The 23,130-nt window shown below is 36.8% G+C and overlaps 1 protein-coding gene and 1 non-coding gene across 2 annotated transcripts; one reads left to right on the top strand and one right to left on the bottom strand.

Annotated features, from left to right (window-relative positions):
- Nucleotides 1-5,420: 5,420 nt before the first annotated feature.
- On the bottom strand, nt 5,421-5,527 carry LOC142173924 (small nucleolar RNA R71). Its single transcript, XR_012703289.1, has one exon. It is a non-coding gene; the product is annotated as a small nucleolar RNA R71 (small nucleolar RNA).
- Nucleotides 5,528-21,852: 16,325 nt separating this feature from the next.
- LOC107767797 (uncharacterized) lies at nt 21,853-22,912 on the top strand. Its single transcript, XM_016586890.2, has 2 exons — nt 21,853-22,304; nt 22,597-22,912. The coding sequence occupies exons 1-2, from the start codon at nt 21,914-21,916 to the stop codon at nt 22,605-22,607; spliced, it is 402 nt and encodes a 133-aa protein (XP_016442376.1). The 5' UTR covers nt 21,853-21,913; the 3' UTR covers nt 22,608-22,912.
- Nucleotides 22,913-23,130: the final 218 nt, after the last annotated feature.

The following is a 23,130-nucleotide window of genomic DNA, read 5'->3' as shown; positions in this document are numbered from 1 at the left end:
CGGAAGGGACTCGGAGAAAATAGGACAAATAGGTAGTAAGTTGGATCAGTATGGTAATGGATATGATCGGTTTTTTGGGTGCTTATGATGTGGGGGTTTTCTACATGTGCTTTGTGGCAATACACCTGGACTTGGCGACCTGCGTGGCTTGGTCGAGTTAGAGGAATTTAGTTTTAAGGACTTGATTATGTGCAAATGGATTCCAAAGTATTCTTGATGGTTTCTACCGGTGTGGAGAATGTGTTGTGAATTGTGATTTCCTCCTAGAAAGAAGCAAGAGAAAGGTTTCTAACTAAAATGGTATGTAAATTATTGGTGACTCAAAGTTGATAATAAGATTCTTGTGTTTTTCACATGATGGCAAGATAGATGTTATGTGTTGTACGAAAGCTAGATTTTCATGTACAAGGTGGCAGTACAGTCTTGAAGAGAAGGTAACGAATGTTGGACAACATGGACGGTTTCAAAAAACTAGATGAATACTATTACTACTTGGTGTTGTATGAGAAATGGGCGGACTTCAGAAGGCGCATTGTATTTTGACTTACAGATGCATAAATTAGTATTGCGGTACTCACATGGTTGATAGACTGTTGATATTCAAATTTTGTCAAGTGGTACGGAAGAACTTTCAAAGTATTTATCGTGGGATGATCGTGTATGAGAGGGGTGTTAGGCATTCGGGCGGTGGAGATGGAATCAAATATGGTGATTCGCGTGTTCTATGGATTTGGAGATTGGGAGTTCCCAGGAGCAGATTATTTCATGGTTGTGGACTGTGAAGTTGTAGCCGGAGCTAGCCGGATGATGAAATGTGTTATGATTCAGTCATTATGGATCTTCGGAGGGAATTTTATCTATTTATGGGTAACCCGAGTTGATTTGGGGGTCCATAGGCAGGCCCAATTAAGATGTGTATTCTACACCGAGCCGGAATGGTTGGCTCCATACTGCTATTGTTGAGAGATGTGTCATTCGGTTGATGTTGAGCTTATTCGTGTTTTGAGATGATCTGTGAGTTACTCCTTTATGCTACTAGGAGTTATGATTCATTGGTTATGTGTACATATGGTGCGGTTCTATTTGAGCCTTATAGCGAAATTTGAGTGTGATGAGTACTTGGATATTGCATGATCAATAGCGTAATGGTTATGTCCTTTCAGGTTTTGTGTGATATTTTTTGTCATTTGCCTCTCCGTCGTTATTATTCGGAGCAGGGTGGCTCGGAGTATATAACATGAACCTCGTGTTAGAATCGGGTGATGATTCTACGGTGTATAGTGAATTTTCAGCGTTTCGTTGTGGAGGTACTTGTTAATCTTGCGAGGCAGTTCTCTCATTTGAGTCATTTTCATGACTGAGTACATTTGAATTGTTGCATATTGGTGCACGGAGTACATGGGATGTGGCTCTGAGTTATATTGGTGCGGCATATCTGTGGGATAGTTGTATTTAATAAAATAAGATCATTGGGCCTAGAATGGGTACCATCAGGTTTGATTTCGGTATATTCGGGAGTATAATATTGAAAGTCAGCTCAGAAAGCGATTATGGTTCTAGTTGGGGCAAGAGAGCTCTGTGACTTGTTGATCTGGTAAGTGGTCATGAAATATCGCGTGTTTCTTTTATTATCAATAGTGTACGAAGGTTTTGGGATGAGGTTTGTTTCGATATGGGTTTAATACTAGTTTGCGGTTGGTTTTGGAGTAGTCACTGCAATCAGGAATGGTGCTATGAGCATGCGAGTTGTGTAATATGTTGGTTGATTATATCTGTGGTTATAGTTATAGCTCGATGCAACGTGTTCGTACTTATACGGTGTGTAAATGTAAGATTTGTGTCTTGAAAGAAATTTTAAAGGTTTTTAATTAAACTCCAAGGTTTATGGGCTAAGGTTAAATTAATGATTTTCAGTTGCATTGTGTAGTCAAGCCTTATGTGGGATAGGGTGAAGTGGGTTCAACCCCGGGTACGTGTGTGGTAAGATGGAACAGTGATTTGATGGCTTGGAAACAACTCTTGGCATGTTCGAGGACGAACGAATGTTTAAGTGAGGAAGAATGTAACAACTCAGCCGGTCATTTTGAGTATTACAACCCCGCTTCCCCATTTACTTCTCAAATTATACTTTACAGTTGTTGTGTGAATTGCCGGGTTAATTGGTTCGGGTCCAGTGAGGTTTTGGTATGAATTGGAACACTTAGTTTCAAGGTTTAAAGCTTAAGTTAAAATAGTGTCCGGATGCGGAATTATGAGTAAACGACCTTGGATTCGAATTTTGATGATTCCAATAGCTCCGTATGGTGATTTTGGACTTAGGCGCATGTCCAGAAAATTATTTGGAGGTCCGTAGTAGAATTTGACTGGGGGTTTGACTTTTGGGAAGTTTGGCTGGGGGTTTGACTTTTTGATATCGAGGTCGGAATCCGATTCTTGATTTGGAATAGGTTTGTAATGTGAAATGTGACTTGTGCGCAAAATTTGAAGTCATTCCGGATTGATTTGATGTGTTTCGGCACAAGATGTAGAATTTGAAAGTTTAAAGTTCGTTGATTTTGAATTGAGGAGTAATTCATCGTTTCGATGTTGTTAGGTGTGATTTGAGGCCTCAAGTAGGTCTGTGTTATGTTATGGGACTTGTTGATATAATTGGTTGTGGTCTCGGGGGCCTCAGGTGAGTTTCGGACGGTTAACGGATCAAATTTGGACTTAAGGAAATGTTGGAACTGCTGCCTACTGGTGTGATCGCACCTGCGAAGATTTTGATCGCAGGTGTGAAGCCGCATGTGCGTGAAATAAACCGCAGAAGCGGCCAAGAGTGGGACTGGGCAGTGCTCGCAGGTGCGAGGAATTTGCTGCATCTGCGAGGCTGCAGGTGCTAAGGTGTTGCGCAGATGCGGACTGGGGCTGGCCTGGGGCGAACGTTGATGCGAAGGGTTTGCGCATCTGCGAGCCCGCAGATGCGAGGTTTTGAAAGGTTGGCATTGTCCGCAGGCGCGCAATTTGTTCCGCAAATGAGGATGCGCATGTGCGAGCCCAGACACCGCAGGTGCGGAAATGCCTGGGCAGTGTTTAAAACGAGGGTTCCGAGATTTTTTCTCATTTTGGACATTTTGGAGCTCGGTTTGGGCGATTTTGGAGAGGAAATTTTCCACACAACTTGGGGTAAGTATTCTTAACTCCCTTGTGATTATATTCCATGAATTTATATTCATTTTTGGTGTAAGATTATTGAATCTTCAAGAGAAATAGAAGGAAATTTCTATAATGTCACAAAATGAATTTTTCAAGTTTGAATATCGATTTGGAGTCGGATTTGAGTGAAATTAGTATGGTTGAACTTGTAATTGGATGAGTTGTCGTATTTTGTGAGTTTCGTCAGATTTCGAGATGTGGGCCCCACGGGTGATTTTTGGGGCGTAATTTTAGATTTTATGGAAAATATTAGCGTTTTGATATGGAATTAATTCTTATAAATTGTGTGGACTGAGTCAAATTATTGTGACTAGATTCGAGCCATTTGGAAGTTGATATGCGCAGAATGGAATTTCTGGAGCATTGCTTAGCTTGCTCGACATTGGATTTGGCATGTTCGAGGTAAGTAACTCTTCTAATCTCGGAGTTAAGGGTATGAACTCTGAATATATGTATTTCGTGAATTGTTGGGAGGTGACGCACGTGCTAGGTGACGGGCGTATGGGCATGCACTATAGAAATTGTGACATAATTATTTCTGTGGAATTTTGTAGTTAAATGATCTTGGCATTTTCCATGTGTTTTATGAGTTAGAGAAATTAAGATGAAAAGCATATTAAAAATCATGTTAGGCTATGTGCCAGTATTATTGGGACCCAAAGAGATCATATTGTTGTGAATTATTTATTTAAATTGAAAATTCATACTCAGTCATATTCATTTCATTGCATATCATATCTCAGTCTCTGTTGTTATTTATTGATACATCATATCATTATTTTTGGGCAATTTTCATGACATTGTGAGCCCAAGAGACTGGAGAGATTGATGACTGAGTGAGGCTGAGTGCCTGATTTGTGAGGATATTTATGGGATCGGGCTGCACGCCGCAGCATGTTGCATATTTATGGGATCGGGCTGCACGCCGCAGCATGTTTGATATCGGCCGAGGGATTGATTGTGAGGATGAGTGTGGATCGGGGCTGCCCACCTGCAGCATACTTTATTATTATAGCACGTGAGTTGTCCGTGCAGATTATAGCGCTTGGGCTGAAGGAGCCCCTCCGGAGTCTGTACACACCCCCAGTGAGCGCAGGTACCTACTGAGTGCGAGTACCAAGTGCCGAGTGCTGAGTGACTGGGAGGCATGAGTGATTGTAAGGTATGCCCGAGTGGCAAGAGTGATTGTGAGGTATGCCCGAGTGGCAAAAGTGATTGTGAGGTATTCCCGAGTGGCACGAGTGACTGTGAGGTTTGCCCGATGGGCTGTATATGATTGATGTTCTGCCCGAGGGGCTGTTTATTATTTTATCACTGAGTGGCATCGCATTGGCATGCACACATGACATACAGGAATAGAGATGTATTTTTCCTCACGTTGTACAATATCACATCATTCATGATTTCTCAGACATTTTGACAGATGGGCATAGTGATGCATTTGTTTTACACGGGTTATCCGGAAGGAAAATGAAACATATTATTTATTATTGAAAAGATTTTTGGAGAAATTTATTGTTTTCAAACTATTCATGTTATTGGCAACTTCGGCAAACGATTTGGGTTTTCACTGATGTATTTGAAAGAAAGAACTACTATTTTTGAAATCATTATTTGGATGAGTATTTTATCCCTGAGTTACTTCTGGTATTATTTGCTTTATGTTGTTATGGATTGTTATGGACTATTGGTTATGGACCCGCCCTTGGTAGAAGCTCGTCACTACTTTCAACCTACGGCTAGGTTTGTTACTTACTCAGTACATGGGGTCGGTTGTACTGATACTACACTTCTGCATATTGCGTGCAGATGTTGGCTGCTGTTGTTGTTGTGCTCGATGGTTGCGGGACTTGAAGATGTACATGCGTTCCTGTTGTAGCTGCCTCTTGTTCAGGGTAGCCTTAGATTTTATAAAAGCTCTATTTATGTACTATTCAAACAGACTATGTATTTATTTCATTTCCGCTTTGTATACTCTATTCTTAGAAGCTCATGATTTGTACTACCAGTTCTTGGGGATTGTACAATATTAAGACCTTTATTCACTTAAATTGCTTTAATAATTCTTATTGAAATCAGATAGTTGGTAATTAGCTTACCTAATGGATTGGGTTAGGTTACATCACGACTAGTTGGATTTTGGGTCGTGACATGGATCAATTAGAACATGGGAGGAAATGATCAGAAAATTTCTTGATAAATATTTCTCCTTAGCTAAGATGATCAATTTTAGAAGAGAAATCCATAACTTCTGCCAGAAAGAGAATGAAACTATTTTTAAAGCATGGGAGAGGCTTAAGGAGATAGTTATGAGGTGTCAACATAGCGAAATTGAACTCTGGATGCAACTCCCAGATTTTTGGGATGGATTGACACCGATCTCGCGTTGAACATTGAGCAATGAAGTTGGAGGCCCCTTTATGAAGAAGACTCCAGAGTAGATAGTTACAATTCTTGATGAATTATCCGAAAATGCTAATCAGTGGCCCTCTGATAATGTGGAAAGAAGAAAATCAACTAGTGTTCACCAAGTTGATGCTACTACATCTGCGCAAGTACAGCTTGATGTTATGGCTAAAGAAATACGAATGCTAACTGTAGCTTCGATGCAAAATGTACACCACGCAGCTTGGGATATATTTAGAAGAAGACACCCTACTCATGAGTGTCATGCCTCAACTAAGGAAGTAAATGTTGTATGAAACTATACTTTTAATGCAATGGGTCAGAGGCACCCCGGTTTTTCATGGAGTTCACCTGGGGGTACTGCAAATGCCTGGCAACAAAACAACCCCAAATTCCAGGAACAAGGAGCTCCAAGTTTTCAAAATCAGCAGAGGCAGCAGTATCAACCTCCACATTCGAATCAGCCCAGCATAGAAGATCTTATGAAGACCTTCATTATCAAGACGGATGAGAGGCTTGATGCCCATGATGTAGCTATCAAAGAATTGGGTGTATCTTTTCGAAGCCTGGAAAGACAGGTTGGGCATTTAGCTACTCTAATGTCTAAGAGAGCCCCAGGAATACTTCCGGCTGATACAGAAAGAAATCCCAAAGAAATAGTGAATGTTGTAACTTTGAGAAATAGGCAAGTATTGAAAGATCTCACCCCAATCCACAAAGAGATGAGACATGAAAAAGAAAGCAGGGAGCAGCTGAAAAGTGGTGTCGAAAAGAATAAGGAAGAAAACTCGAGAACGGAGGAACCTGAGGCGAGCAAGCATATGCCTGCACTTCCTTTTCCCCAAAAGCTAAGTAGAGAAAAGATGGACAAGCAGTTCGAGAGATTTCTAGATGTGCTGAAACAGGTTCATGTAAACCTACAGTTCACAGAAGTTCTCTCACAAATGTCAGCTTATGCCAAGTTCTTGAAGGAGATCCCGACAAAAAAGAGGAAAATAGAAGAGACCTCGGTGGTCAAGCTCACAGAGCATTGCAGTGCAATATTACAAAGCTAACTCCCACAAAAGTGTGGAGATCCAGGGAGTTTTACCATACCTTGCCCTTTAGGCACTACTATTTTTTATCAATCTCTATGTGATTCTGGGGCCTCAATTAATTTAATGCCTCTATCTATTTACAGGAAACTGGAGAAGGAGATTGGAGAGATAAGGTCTGCACCAATATCTTTGCAACTGGCATACCAAATGACTCTAATACCCGAGGGAATAGTTGAAGATGTCTTAGTTCGGGTAGATAAGTTTGTATTTCATGTAGATTTCATAGTGGTTAATATAGAAGAGTACAAGGAGGTTCCCCTCATCCTAGGAAGACCATTCCTAGCAACGAGTAGAGCAATATTAGATATACATGAGAGAAAACTCATGCTTAGAGTGGGCGAGGAAACTGTGACTTTTGAGATGAATGTAGAAATGGGGGTAAAAGGGGAGAAGCTAGTTGGTAGTGTTGTGTGGAAAGTGAAGGGTGTGACAGTGAAGGATGCAGTGAGTGAAAAAGATAAGTGTGGGGTGTACCCCAAGAAGGCTGAGAAGAAGCTATCTTCATGGATGAGTGCACTAGTTCGGGCGCGAGGGATGGAGCCCAACTTCGACTCAAACCCCGATAGATGTTCGGGGAAGTTTTCCTTACCTCTTGATTTTATTTATGTGTCATAGGGACATGACACATTTTAAAGTGTGGGGGGATGTATATATATAAATCTCTATGTGTATGTGTGTTTTTGTAATTCATTTGATTGAAAATTTTAAAAAAAATTATTTTTCCTGATGATGGATGTCATTCGACATGTTTCTTGAGGGATTAAGTCAAAGAAAAAAAATAGGTAGTATAATAATTTTCCCTTTGTGCCACGGTTCTTTTTCAAGGGTTTTGTTTGAACCAGGTATAGTTAAATCTTTTTTCTAGGAGTAGGAGATCTTGTGCTGTGATTTTAAATGAAAGCATTATCTCTTGACTTTATTGTGCCTTGAGAATAGTAAGTGCTTTAGTTGTGACGCTTATGCTCAGTTTTTTGACTCTTGTATAAACACCTTAAATTGTATGATCTTAACTTTGCTTAACTACTTAGATTAGAGTGTTTTGATGAGTCCGATCCTGAATGAATTATATGCCATGTGTGTGTAAGGATTGTGTATTCTGTGCATTATATTTGATGTCTAGAACTTACCCCGTGTGTTTGCAAAGCAAAATAGTAGATTTGTTCAGTCTTGGAAGTGATATAGGCATTTTTTTGTTGAGCCAGCTATATATTTTACCCACAAAAATGTTATGTATCGTAGTTAACCCCGTTGAGCCTGTAATCTTGTTTCTTTGGTAACCACATTACAAGCCTTACCCTTTTGTTTGAATTGACCATCTATTTGAACCATTTACCTCTCGTGAGCACTTAAAATTGGTATGAACTTTGTAAAAGTTGAAGTGTGGGGTGGTTGGTTTGACTTTTGAGTGGAACTATTGAAATAAGGAAAAAGATTCACTGTTGTGAAAAAGTATGATCCACTTGAATCGGAAAAAAATGAAGAAAAAAATAGTTTATATTCATTGATAGTGGTAATTTCTCTTGATGTATTTGTGCTTAAAGAAGTTGGAAGTTGACATATACGGATGTGAATGTGGAATTATGGTTTGACATAAGTGTGGGATTTAAAGGTTAAGTATATGTATTAAAAGTGCTTAGGGAGGTATAGTTACTCTTATATCTAAATATATCATACCCATCCCGCAGTCTACATTATAACCAATTAAAGTCCTACTTGATCCTTGACTGAATAAGCTCAATTAGTATAGTAGTACTCTACGGGCAAACCTATGGTGCATCTTTTGTGGCATATGAATATTGTTTCTGAGAGTGAGTGAATTCTTTCTATCTTGAGTTCCCAATTATTCTTAACTTTTATTGTGTGTGGAACTACTCTCTATTGTTGGGTGAGGGCACTTGATTCATGAAGGAAAGGTATTGTCATTAACCTCTGTGTTAGAGTAAGTGAGCAAGTTGTGAAAAAGATGCGTGGTGCTTTTGAGTTAAATCTTGAGGCGAGGATGCTATGATATTATGCTTAATCTGTTCGATTATTCTTGGTATGATGAGTTAGGAGAGTTATTTAAAAAGGTCGTGTCTGTGTGAAGTGTAGTTTGATTGCTCGAGGACGAGTAATGATTTAAGTATGGGGTGTTGATGGTAGGCTGGAAACCCGTATTTTAGTCACTTATTGCACTCTAATTCACTGCACTTTATTTATGTTGAGCTTTAATTATTAGTGTTTTACACTTATTGTATGTTTTATGCCGTGTAGGAATGATTCCAGATTATTTAGATGTTGCGAAGCAAATTCGAGCTATTTGCAGCTTTGAAGTCTGAGTAGAAGCCCAAGGGATTAAACCGGGATCGCGTTCGTGGGTCGAGTACCAAGTTCGGATGTCAAAAATTGGAGAAACGAACTTACTCTGAGTAAACTACACAGTCGCGCCGCATGGGGCGGCGCGGCTGTGCAAAATGTGCCCAGAATGTGTTTTCCAAATCGTTCTGGAATTTTTTACAAGCGCGCCGCATGGGACGGCGCGGCATGTGGCACGGTAGTGCAAAAATATTAGAGTATGTTCCCAATTCTGCTAAAAAGGGTATTTTCGTCTGGGATTTACTTGGGGGATAGTTAAAGACATGGGAAAAACACCATTTCTGGAATTTTGGACATACCTTAGACCTAGGGAAGCTAAGGAGAAGGGGAGAAGCAATAGTACAAGGATTTCATCCTTCCTTCCTCTCTCACGATCCGGGTTTGGATTGTATTTATGTTTGCCTCTACTTTTATTTCATTTGTGAAGAACTTCTCTATGTCTATGGAGTAGATCCTTTTGGGTTTTGATGGATTTGGTGTATTGATAGTTGTTTGTGGATGATAACTCTATTTTTATGTATTTGAATCATTTTTGGAAGATTTAATTATTGCATCTATGTTTACTTGTTCTTTTAATCGAGAGAGGCATAACTTGTGATGTATTTATACTATATTGTTGGTTGAGTTCATAGATTCTTCTAAGTAATCGAAAGAGGCTAGTTGAATCCTTGATTAAACCTAGTTAGGAGGATAATCGAAAGAGGTTCTCCTAAAGACCAATCCATTACGAATTCTTGCATATCTTCACCGAGCTTAAATTTGTTCATATTGTGAGGTTGAAACTTAATCGAGAGATGAGTTTCTACTAAACAATTATACTGATAATTAAGTGAAATCGAGAGACTCACTTGAACATTAGAAATGAATTATCTAGAGTTAGATCCCAAACAATTATCTTGCACCTATCCTATCAACCTATATTTTCTCCCATTGATAACTCCCTTGCTTACCTTTGTTGCGATTGTCATTAGTCAATAGTTGTAGATTTAAGAGTATTAATTATATAAATCCACATTGTTGATCCTCCTGGATAGCAATCTAGCTACAAACTATGAGAACACTATTTAAATCCAATCTCTGTGGACACGATATTATACTATATTATCTTTGACTAGCGAGCACAATTTAAGCGTGTGTTTTGCGCTCGTCAATGGGCTAAGACTTTATTACATAAATGCGCCTCTCTCACCTCCGTCACTAACCACTCACCAACTTGGCGCAATATTCTCAAAGGGTGGAACTATTGTCAACTTGGTCTCTAGTGGAGAATTGGAACAGGGCACAATATTAACTTATGGACAGACTCCTGGATTAAATCAGGGACACATTTGCGCTCTCTAATCCAAGGACCTCTGCCACAATTTCATCAAACCTTTAAACTTTCTACTATCCTAACCTCACATGGATGGAATTGGGCCAATCTACCTTTTGATATTCCTCCCGACTTAAAAAATACAATCAACAAGCACTACCTTTCTATATACACACACCAATTAGACCAACTCTTTTAGGCCTTCACTAACAACGGACAGTTTACTGTCCAAACTATGTATAAGGCCCTAGTTAATACCAACACTCACATCACTGCTACACTCAACCTTTTTAAATGGATTTGGGTATTGCCAATCCAACCAAAAATCAAAACATTCCTTTGGCTACTCCAACATAATAGACTACCTACACGCCATTACCTCAATTCTATTGGCATATCAACAGTAGCAAATTGTTCTACCTGTACAGCTGCTCATGAAACACTAAATCACATTTTTCTAGCATGCCCTAATGCTCAACAGTATTGGCATTTCATAGGAATCCACGATTACATCAATAACCTTTCAACCATGGATTCACCTAAGCTTTGGCTGCACACACTCATACATTCAAAGGCACTTCACCTCCCACATAAATTGAACCCTCGCACTTTTATACCATTAAGTCTATAGAATATCTAGCTTACCCGTAATCGCAACCTCTACGATCAAACATCTCTAACAACTAGTCCAAATTTTGTATTACATCAAGCTATTGAGTTTGCATACATGGCTGGATCACAAACCACGCAGCCTAATAAGGTACGTCTAAACCTTAGATGGATGCCACCCAAACCAATTTTTTACAAATTAAATACAGACGGTGCAACCTCATGTAACACTGATACAGACGGCATCAGAGGAGTCATTCGAAACCACCTAGGTGCTTGGATAGTGGGTTTTGTTGGCCCAGTCACACATTTACATTACATCACAGCAGAGTTGCAGGCCCTCATACGAGGACTAAGTCTAGCAGTCCAAATGCAACTATTGCCACTGGAAGTGGAAATTGATGCGCAGGAGGTAATAACACTATTAGCTATAGACAACACTAGATATACTAATATGATTTCTGATTGCAGGCACCTCCTCAGGATGCTCCATGATCCAGTAGTTCTTCATGCGTACAGGGAACAAAATGGCGTAGCAGATCAATTTGCAAAGTTAGGAAGTAGGATACAATGCGATGCTGCTCTACAAGTTTTTGTTGAACCACCACTTTTTGTGTCAAGTCAGTTGCAGGCAGATCAACTAGGAGACACTACTTAACGCATAGTTGCAATCCCAGGAGCACTGGAAGCAAACTATCAGAATACCTAACCATATTTTGTTAGCAACTTGATAGGTCCAGATACTCTTCAACCTACTGTTTTGACTACTGCTGAGGCAGAACTAACTGCTTGCAGCACTGGGGGTCGTCAACATGTTAGCATTAGGGACTCCAACTCCAACTTAGCTGCTACTGTGACTAATGTTTCTGTATGTACTGGGGTGCATGAGCACCAACACCTGTACGCAAACTTTTAATTAATGCAATCTATCTTTTACACCAAAAAAAAAAAGAAAAAGAAAATTTAATCCACTGCCAAAGAAGAGCCATCTGATTAGACCAACTAGATAGACTGCTGAAAAGAATATGGGCCAAACAAATATGCATATGAGATGTGCTATTGGCCCACACAACAGACACCTAACAGAGGTCCAAGAACCCAAAGTAATGCTGAAGCAGGGGCGGAGCTAGGTTCAATCAAGGGGTTCAATTGACATTATTAGGCGTTGAATCCATTTGACACGAGGAAAGATTCTAGTAGTCACGAAGGAGTTCAAAATTTGCTTTAAGTAATAGGTTCAAAACTTAGGTGTGACATTACTGATTTTAAAAATCCTAAATTTTTGAAACTTCTGTTGCCAACATAAAATATGCTTATACCTTAATTTAAAAAATTTCTCAGGCAACTTTTTTTTTTCTGAAACTCAAACAAACACTATTAGTCAAGAAAGCATGTTGTTTTTCTATTGCTGCAAAAGTTTCCACATTATAAGGGCCAGATATGGCCTCCCCAAGATGTTATGGAGGTCCAAAGTGCATTTGATCTTTAATTACCCATTTAAGCTAATCCACTGGGGATCTGAAAAGCACAAGGTCTTTGCAAAAAGGTGGTCAACACACAACTATGCATAACATGTGAAGCACAGTACAGTGGACTACTACAACCACTAAATTGGCAACCTTAAGAACCAAGTCTTAGATAATCTTTTCCTTTTCTAAGGCATAATACATGCTCTAAAAACTTGTGAAAGCCTCTCTTTTTACCTAGTCAGATCTAGTATTTCTAACTTTATGACTTTTGGATTTTAAAATAAAAATTTTATCGGTTATACTAGGTTCTATGTCGAAAACTTTTAACACAAATATACTATTCGAACAAAAGCTTTACTTCCGCGCTGGCTCTTTAGATACTGAAACCATTAACGTTAATATCTTATTGATAAGTTGGTTGTCGTAATTACAATTTTCTACAGCACAACAAGATTGGAGTTATCTCCTTAGGCCTAACTGGCATTGCACATGTTCTCGTGAATTCTTGGAGAGTCATAAAAAGAGTAAGACTGGTTTAGGTATTTCATTGACTAGTGTAATTAATATTATGTACAAAAAAGGTAAAAGAAAAAAAAAAGATTCCAATTTTAATGGATGGCGAAATTGATCCTCACATGGTTTATCTTCATCGGAAAGGTATTTCAGGTGGAATCTTTGAATGGATGCTCAACAGTTGGCTGATTTCTTAGACAAAAACTGTGAATAAAAAGCTTTAGGAGATTTAATTACTAAGAGAGGTTTGGTTCGATGGCCATGTGGTCTCCCATATCGTGAACAAATTTTGTATTCTTACTCGTAATATATGAAAGCCCCATCTTGTAATATGCTTATTGCTCTCTCCAGGCCGTTCAAAACTTAAATAATACTCCATTCATCTCAAATTATATGTTTTCTTTTTTTTTTTTACACGTCTTTTAAGAAAACATTAATTAGAAGGAATTTTGAACTATTTTATCCTTATTTATGTCTTAAGATATAATCTTTTTTCATTAAATATTTACTCTATTCATGTGTTATCTTCATCTTCAAGAATAATCACTATATATTAAGGGTAAAATGAGAAAAAATAATTAATTTTATCTTGAACTTCCAAAATGACAAATAATTTGCGATAACTATTTTTAGAAATTATGACAGTTAATTTGAGACGGAAGGAGTAGTACTTAACAACCATTAACATTAAATTGTTTGATTTACTGTAATACTAATTATAAGTGATGGAGTAATTAGCGTATTAAAGAGTTTTTTTTTTTGGGTCTCCAACATGTCAAAACGGAAAGAAATGACTCTCTGGTCTGCTCTCTAATAAAGAGAAGAATAAGTTAACGCCAACTCATATTTAGTCAGTCTTCCCTAAATTACGGCCACAAAAATGGGGTCCTATATACCATCCAAATTTAACCATGATTCGTTCATATAGTCTCGCCAATAAGAAGTCAATCTGAGTGCAGTTAGATTCATTTGTGATGACATGTTACCGTCAAATCTCTCTATAATAATCTCGTTTGTTTCGAATATTTTTGGATATTATAGCGAAATACTGTTATAGAGAGCATATATTATAACATAACATGAAAATTGGATCCGAAAAAGTTTGACTTATATAATGAAGTGTTGTTAATAAGAATGATGTTATAAAGAGGTCTGACTGTATAATGTACTGATCAAGAACTTAGGTGATTTTTCTGAACTATGAAAAACAAACAAAATGTAAATATATTTAAAGTGAATACCTTCCCAAAAAGTCATAATGAATCCATAATAAGAGGGATAACATTAACAATAGGGGAAAAGCCAGAAGTAACGGAGAAAATGAATCTCAAACGTAGAAATTAAGCATTACCATCTTGAGATTAACTGGCTACGAATGAAAGTGGACAGGTTTTTATCTGGATCAACCATGCAAACTCGAGAGCATACGCTATAAGGTAACTAAAGGCGGATCCGAAATTTATAATATTTGTTGATATTCTAGTAATTTTTTACTTGTATATTTGTTCGCGTTTTAAATGATTGAATCCATCAAATGTATGGTGCATCCTCCCTGTTATAATGACCTCCTTTTTTGGGTTTTTGTTTTACCTATATGTTACTCTTGATAATGTTAAGAAAAATTAGAAACGAAGAGTTCAAACTTGATAAATATGTCTTCTTGTTCAAATATCCCGCAAGCATGAGCGAAGCTAGTGCAAGCATGAGCGAAGCTAGTGCAGTGCTTATGGGTTCGGTATAAGTTAGTAGTTTTAGCTTAAATTATGTATTTGTGTTAAAAGATTCACGAATAAATAATTTATTCAGAATATAATAAAATAATTTATTCAGAACTCATAAACTTAAAATTCTGGTTCCACGTCACAAGTATGTTCGTCGTATTGTTTCATCAGGAATCTAAGATCATCAGGGTTCATCTAATTTCCTACAAATCTAAGGAGAAGAAAAAATCCCCTTGTCTACTTCAATGAAACAAGATCTGGAAAGACCCAAAAAAAAAAATTGAAGAAGAAAATGACGCTAAAATTCAGTGTACCATTTTCCTCGCCTCTAGATTAGGAAAATGCCTTACCACCTAAGCTCTTTGATTTATTTATTCATATATTCCACAATAAAAAAAGTTCAGAGTGTTCTGCTCCCCACAGAGGGGTTTGAATTTGTGAATTTTTACCACGATCTCAACTTAATAATATAATATTATTTAATAAATTTTTTTTATATATACAAAGTCTCAACAAAAACTATTAGATTTACGTTACCCCTAACTCGCTCCACCCAAAATACAATACATTGTTCGTCATTAAACCAAGCCCCTGGTAGTCTAACTGCGACAACCTATTACATAAAAGGCATTTACAGCTTTATGTGAGGCCTTGTTATAAAGTAAACATTTTTTTTTACCCTCTTCCTCTGCTTGAATTAAGGGCAAAGGTCCAAATACGTCTTTGTACCATACGAAATTGAGCACATTTGTCCTTCGTTAATACTTTAGCTCAAATATGCTCTTACCGTCACATAGTTGGTCCATATATGCCTTTAGAGTTACGCAGTTGGCATTTTCGAAACGGAATCCACCCAAATTAATTAGCTCTTTCGTTAATTGTATTAAAGTGTATTACAAACATTATTTCCTTTTTATTAGTACTTTTTATTAGTACTTTTTTTTCTTTACCTTTTTCTTTTCTTTCTTCTTTTTTCTTTCTTCTTTTTTCTTTTCTTCTCTTTTTTTTCTTTTTTCTTTCTCCCTTATCCGATTTCCTCCATTACTGATATCTTCTCCATTTTCGTCACTAATTTCACTTGACAAAACTCATGAATTCCAAGTATTAAGAAAATTCTCCCATAAGAATATTTTAATATGTCATATGTTTGTCAATTTTTTAATTTTTACTGAACAAATATTTAGTTCTAAAAAATTTAACAAAGTAAGATTGAAATAATATTTATGTAACAAAAATCCGAAAAATCCAACAAAACCGAACAATCCAAACCGACATAATTGGTTGGTGTGGTTTTGATAAAAACCGAATCAACTCGTTCCATGTACACCCCTAATTTTTTAATAGATCATAAGTTTGTCAATTTTTTAATTTTTACTGAACATATATTTAGTTCTAAAAAATTAGGGGTGTACATGGAATGGGTTGATTCGGTTTTTATCAAAACCAAACCAAATCAATTATATCGGTTTGGATTATTCGATTTTGTTGGATTTTTCGGATTTTTTGTTACATAAATATTATTTCAATCTTACTTTGTTAAATTTTTTAGAACTAAATATATGTTCAGTAAAAATTAAAAAATTGACAAATATATGATCTATTAAAATATTCTTATGCGAAAATTTTCTTAGTAATTGGAATTCATGAGTTTTGTCAAGTGAAATTGGTGACGAAAATGGAGAAGACATTAGTAATTGAGGAAATCGGATAAGGGAGAAAGAAAAAGGAAAAAAAAGAAGAAAAGAAAAAGAAGAAAGAAAAGAGAAAGGTAAAGAAAAAAAATATTAATAAAAAGGAAATAGTATTTGTAATTCACTTTAATATAATTAACGAAATAGCTAATTAGTTTGGGTGGATTTCGTTTCGAAAAGGGCATATATGGGCCAACTGTGTAATTCTAAGGGCATATATGGACCAATTATGTGACGGTAAGGGCATATTTGAGCTAAAGTATTAACGAAGGGCAAATGTTCTCAATTTCGTATAATACAAGGACATATTTGGACCTTTTCCGTTGAATTAATTAGCGGGGATCTTATAATACAACAATATCAGACATGTTCTGCTTCATAATTAAGGTTTTTGGAAGTATAACACTTTAAACTGTGGATTTGTCACTGACTTTACTGTTATTATGGGTTCCTAATGGCATGTTTATACATGAAAATTTACTTTTTCACAAAAAAGTGGTGTGTACGTAATCTACTCGAATCATATTAAATTCCTTTTTTTCTGCCATTTTCATCTTGGAGCGGTAAATAGTCAATAAAGAAAGCAATAATTTAGGAGCAGTAAACAATTAGAGCAAAAAAGCTGCCTTCTAATACAATGCATCTAGCATAAGTCTCGAGATAAATTTATTTCAGTCTTTCATGTTTGAATGGTGGCAGATAGATATCACTATCTTATAACAGAGGAGAAAACACATGCAATCTGATTTATTTTAATGGATTCACATGCCTGCAATGTTAGATTAAGTTAAAAGTAGTTGTTCAGCGAACAACTTTTGAAGCAAAAAATAGAAAACTAAAAGATAATATTAATTAGTTATAAACAGATCTGAGTGGCATAATGTATCACTACACAATTTATATAACAACTACAGATTCAAAATTAAAATTTAATGAGTTTAACATTTATTGTCTTGCCACTGAATATATTACACTTTTAAAATTTTGAGATCCAAATTTAATATTTGTCTAGTTTTGGTGATTTTTCTCACACACAACTATATAACATGTTAAAATTATTGGATTCAGTTGAACCATTGATTATAAATCATCCATCTCTTGCAGTGGCGGATCTCTACATGACAATTGTGGGTGCTTACCCTTGACTAGAATTAGTAAATTTGCTTAGGCAATTAAAAAAATATTTAGATAAATATTGAGCGATCATCCATAACTAAACTCTTTTTTTCTTTTTTTTCGTAATTTTTATCAACTAGCACCCATGATTTTAAATTCCTGGATCCACCACTTCTTATATGAATCATACTGTCCATATTGGCCATGTGACGAGTAGGGGTGTACATAGGTCGGGTTGGTTCGGATTTTCTAATTACCAAACCAAACCAATTATATCGGGTTATTAAATCTAAAGACCAAACCAAACCAATAAAAGTCGGGTTTTTAAATCTTAGTTTTTCTTGGGTTGTTTCGGGTTTTCGGGTTGTTTCGGATTTTTTTATCATAAAGTCTTCATAGTACAAAACATAGAATTTGTGCTCCAAATATTTCTGTAATCCTAGTCAGACAGAACTATATAAGGTGTATTTTAATAAAATAACATAAATATGAGATGATTCATGGCATTATATTAAAATATTCAACAATAAAGATGATAAAATCGGATAAAATAAATATAATTAATTAGCCATAATAAAAACAAACATAATTTAAAATTATTAATAAGTTGCTAAAATAAGTACGACTAATAAGTACTATTATTTACATGACTAAACACTACAAGAAAAATAAATTATGCATTTTATCTAAACCATGGAAAAACTAAACAATAGATATCCAACACTATTTTCATTCATAGTATAATTGAATTGAATGTCTTTTATTATCATTAGTATTGATTTAATTTTGGTTTAGGATTTATATGAGTTACTAACATTTATGGACTATAAAACTTTTTGGAGCATCCAAAATTATAAGTCCAAATTTGAAATAATACGTTGAAAGATAAAATTATGAAAAAGCTTAAGAATATTTATAAACTACACTACAATAAATATTTTCATGTACTAAATATATTTAAAACTTCTATACATATAATATTGGGTTGGGTTGGTTTGGTTTCGATTTGACTTTTTTTTAGTAAAAACCAAACCAAATCAAATATCGTCGAGTTTTTTTTTCCAACACCAAACCAATCAAACCAAACCATAGTCGGTTTTTTTCTTCATTTGACTCGGATTATCGGATTGGTGCAGTTTATCGGTTTTATTTGTACACCCCTAGTGACGAGTGCTACATGAGTACATCCCAACATATTCTATATTGTGAAAATTCATCATAATTCTTTAGTTTTTATGTTGTAAACCTATCGTAACACTCCTCCTTTATTCGATATAGGAACTTGTAACGACCCGACCGATCGTTTTGAGCTCTAGAGTGTCGTTTAGCGGTTTGAGGCCTTGAGTAGTTTTACTTCAGGTATTATGACTTGTAGTGTGGTCGGAGTTGAATTTCGGAAAGTTCGGAGTTGATTTGGAAAGAAAATTTTAATTTCGGAAGTTTTAAGTTGGAAGAATTGACTAAGATTTGACTTTTGAGTAAACAACTTTGGAATCGGGATTTAAAGGTTCCAATAGGTTCGCATGATGATTTCGGACTTGGGCGTAGGTTCGGGTTGAGTATCGGATTATCCGAGAGCATTTCGAAGCAAATTGTGAAAAGTTGGCATTTGAAAGGCTTTAGAATTTCCTAAGTTTGGTTTGAGGTGGACCTTGGTGTTGTCGATATCCGTTTGGGATTCCGACCCTTAGAATAGGTTCGTATTGTGATTTATGACCTTTGCGCAAAGTTTGGCGTCATTCTGGAATGTTTTGATATGAATCGGACGCGTTCATCGAAGTTTGAAAGTTTAAAGAAAGTTTTAGATCGTCGATTCGCAACTTTGATGTTATTTGGTGTGATTTGAGACCCTGAGTAGGTTCATGTCGTATTTTGGGATGTGTTGGTATGTTTGGACTCGGGTTTGAAACAGATTAAAATCGGATTGAAATTTGGATTTGAGGTAATGCTGGAAACTACTGAAATCTGGTGTCACCACACCTGCGGTAGTTTGGTCGCAGGTGCACACACGCAGGTGTGATGGGGTCGTCGTAGAAGCGAAGAAAGCCGGTCAGGAGAAGGGCCGCACGTGCGGAGCTTTGGCCATATCTGCACAAGTGCAGAAGCGAAACCCTGGGCGTAGAAGCAGGTGAAGGCGCATGAGCGGAAGGACCTCACACCTGCGATGCCACAGAAGCGAGGAATGTTTCCGCATGTGCGAGGCTTCGTGTTGGGGGATTTTCCGCAGAAGCGGAGGAGTGGTCGCAAAAGCGACGCCGCAGGTGCGGCGTTTTGTCCACAGAAGCAGACTTGGTTGGGCTTAGTGGGAACCGCACCTGTAATGGAAATTTCCGTAGGTGCGGAGCCGCAGAAGCGGCTAATAGACCGCAGGTACAAAGGTCGTACTGGGCAGTGTGGATTTTTAAAATGGGGGTTTGGCTCAATTCCACTTCATTTCGTCCATGGGAGCCGATTTTGGAGCAATTTTGGAGTACCATCTTCATCATCTATTATAGGGTAAGTGGTTTCTTCATATTGTGAGTTAAATATATGGTTTATATATGGATTTAAGCATATGAGAATTTGTAGAAATTTAGAATTTTAGTGGAAAACCTAAAAATTGATATTTTTTGATTTTGACCACGATTTTAGAAATAGGATTAGGAATAAATTATATATTTGAGTTCGTGGTGTTATGGGTAAAGTTTATCTTTGAAAATTTTTGAAATCCGGGCACGTGGACTTGAGGGTTGATTTTATTGACTTTTAGAGCGGAGTTGAGGATTTTTATGAATTGATTAATTATAAGCATTTGAGTATATTTTGATTGAGTTGCACATTGTTTGACTAGTTACGGATCGTTTGGCTTTGAGTTGAGGTGTTAGAGAGGCGTTGGAGCCGGTCATGGAACTTCGGAGCGAGGTAAGTCTCTTATCTAATCTTGTGAGGGGAAAACTATCCCTAGGTGATATTTATTGTTATGTGCAACTAGTGTTGGGTGCTACGTACGCACGAGGTGACGAGAGCCGTACGTAGCTAAAGCATGTATATGTGCGGGTAAACTTAGGACTTTATCATGTAATAATTGAATTATTTGAACTCGTTCTGTTGGCTTAATTAATTAAAATTATAACTGAATTTGATTTAGAAATAAATATATGTATAATAGGTGGAGCCTTAACACTTTGAGTTGTGGGCGAGTTATTTGATAAACGGTAAAGATTATATTCGTTCTGTGCTCATGTACTGTATTGTAAACACGTGTCTCGTAATTCGGTAACTTTCTTCCTTTCTTGTGGAGCGGGCCGAACGTCTCGATAGTATGATATATGCATCTATGGTTCATGTCGCTCGAACTTCGGCAGTGTACACATTATTCTGGATCGGGACGAACGACCTAGCAGAATCGTGCGTTATATCGCTAGTAGTCCGAATATTCACGAGATAAATCTTTCACTGATGCCCGGCATTTTTATGGTATTCTTTATTTATTTGATATTGACACTTGGCATTTCCTGATCTATTGAGGTAGAATACAAGATCGAGAAATTTATACTTTAAAAGAAATATTTGGAAGATTATGAAATTTACAGATTTACCCCACTATCGTTGTGCACTTCATACTTGTTTATGAATTGTTATATTATTTTATTGGACCTCTAGTAAGTGTCAATGTCGACCCCTTGTCACTACTTCTCCGGGGTTAGGCTAGATACTTATTGGGTATGCGTTGATTTACGTACTCATGTTGCACTTCTACACTAAATGTACAGGATCTGACAGGTTCATTTGGTGATTATCTTGGTGCGTAGGCGCATCTGTTGAGGAGACTTTATGTGAGCTGCAATTCAGGCTACGCATCGCAGTCCACCGAGTCTTCATCGTACTATTTATTTTATCCTGTCTTATTTACATTCTGGACAGATTTTGTATTATTATTGTACTCCTTAGAAAATATTCATGCACTTGTGACACCGGTTTTGGGGTTATACTAGTTGATGCTTAGGGTTTCGTACCTTATTATCGCCTGTTATTTCTTTTATAAATTACAAATTTTGTATGTTCTCGTGACTTGGAAGTGTAAATCTCCTTTTCTTATTAAAATTTGTGATTTCAAAAGTAATAAAATGAGCAAACAAATTGGTAAATCACCGTTGGCTTGCCTGACCCAACGGTGGCATTAAGCGCCATCACGACCTATAGTGGATTTTGAATCGTGACGGCAACGTGAGCAAGCTTATATAGGTGCGAGTCATAGACAATTTAATTTTATATATGTAAACTAATGTGGTCATTGTCCTTTGAAGATATTTGGTAGTCAAAAGTTGATAACTGATAGAACAAACTACCATCTATATAAAGACTAGAAAAACTGCATGTGACTTCTCAGAGTTTATTAGAAAGAATACATTGAAAATTAGTGAGACATTATTTTTCCTTTGAATGGTCCATGGCATGCCTAAATCAGCAAGGAATTTGCACAACAATGGGTCCAAGAATCTCCTTCTCAAATGATTTTGCTGATACTCAGCAAAAACATGGCTACAAAGAAGCACCTGTGTCTTCGGATTTCGAATTCTCTGTCTCTGGTTACAAGATGATTCCAGCAGATGAAGTTTTTTTCAAGGGTAAATTGTTGCCCTTGAGAGAAAACAGCACTAAGTCTACAACACTTAAAGATGAACTCCTTGCTGCTGCTGATGATGATTATGAAGATATATTTCGACCAATTGGAAAGGGGAGCTGGAAAGAACGGTTTGGTTTTAAGAGAGCTCCAATTCAGCCAAAGAAAGCTGATAAAGAGACAAAGATGCCTGATTTCTTCAATGACATTATCACAGGTAATCCACCATTTGAACTAGTGCATTGACTTCAATTTAGAAATTTGCAACGGAAAGAGTGGTATGCAGACCCCACTTGTGGGATTTTACTGAGTCGTTGTTTAGTTTATACAATCAGATCACTCCTAAGGTAAATGCACATTAAAGATGTAACTAAGCCACTGTTGAAAGTTAAACTACACTAATAATTTTTTTTGCACAGTCAGTGTATCTAACTTAGATTCCAATGGAAATAATAAGACTTCCTTATGTCATGTATCAGCCTCCTAATTTTTCTTTTCTCGTCTTTCAGGAGCTAATTGATAGATTGAAGAGGGATGGGAACAATGGTGATGTCGTAGAATTCTTGGATCTAACAAGGGTGGAACTTTTTTTTCTTGTTTCGGGGTGTTTTTAGAGATTTTCTTGACTATTAGGAGACTGAAAACTTGTGATCTTTTGATCATTCATTCACCCCTTAGAGAATTGGACCATGTACACACCTGCAGCGTCGTGATTGTTTTTATGTTGTACAAATATTTTCTGCTTCTAAGTACTTTTGATGTAATCATATCTATTTGTTCTTGATAGAATCTAATCTAATAATGCTCTGCCATATTTTGTAGAAATGCCGCCTGAAGACATGACTCTAAACTGCTTGTGCCGATTTTTTTGTATCCCAACTGTTTTGTTCACAAATTTCATAGTATTATCTCAAATAGGATTATAAATTGCTTATGCAATCAGCAGATACAAAATCACTCACTTTTGAACTCACATTTCACCAAAGTCGCATGAAAAGGCTCTGCTTCAAAATGAAATTGGAATACGACCGTTCAGGTACTCC

Source organism: Nicotiana tabacum, chromosome 19, assembly GCF_000715075.1.
Source record: "Nicotiana tabacum cultivar K326 chromosome 19, ASM71507v2, whole genome shotgun sequence".
Lineage (NCBI taxonomy): Eukaryota > Viridiplantae > Streptophyta > Magnoliopsida > Solanales > Solanaceae > Nicotiana > Nicotiana tabacum.
The sequence above is the reverse complement of the archived record's forward strand: the minus strand, read 5'-3'. Positions and strand labels throughout refer to the sequence as shown.

What these genes read in the sequence shown, in the direction of transcription:
- LOC107767797 (XM_016586890.2), top strand. Translation starts at nt 21,914, where the DNA reads ATGGCATGCCTAAATCAGCAAGGAATTTGCACAACAATGGGTCCAAGA.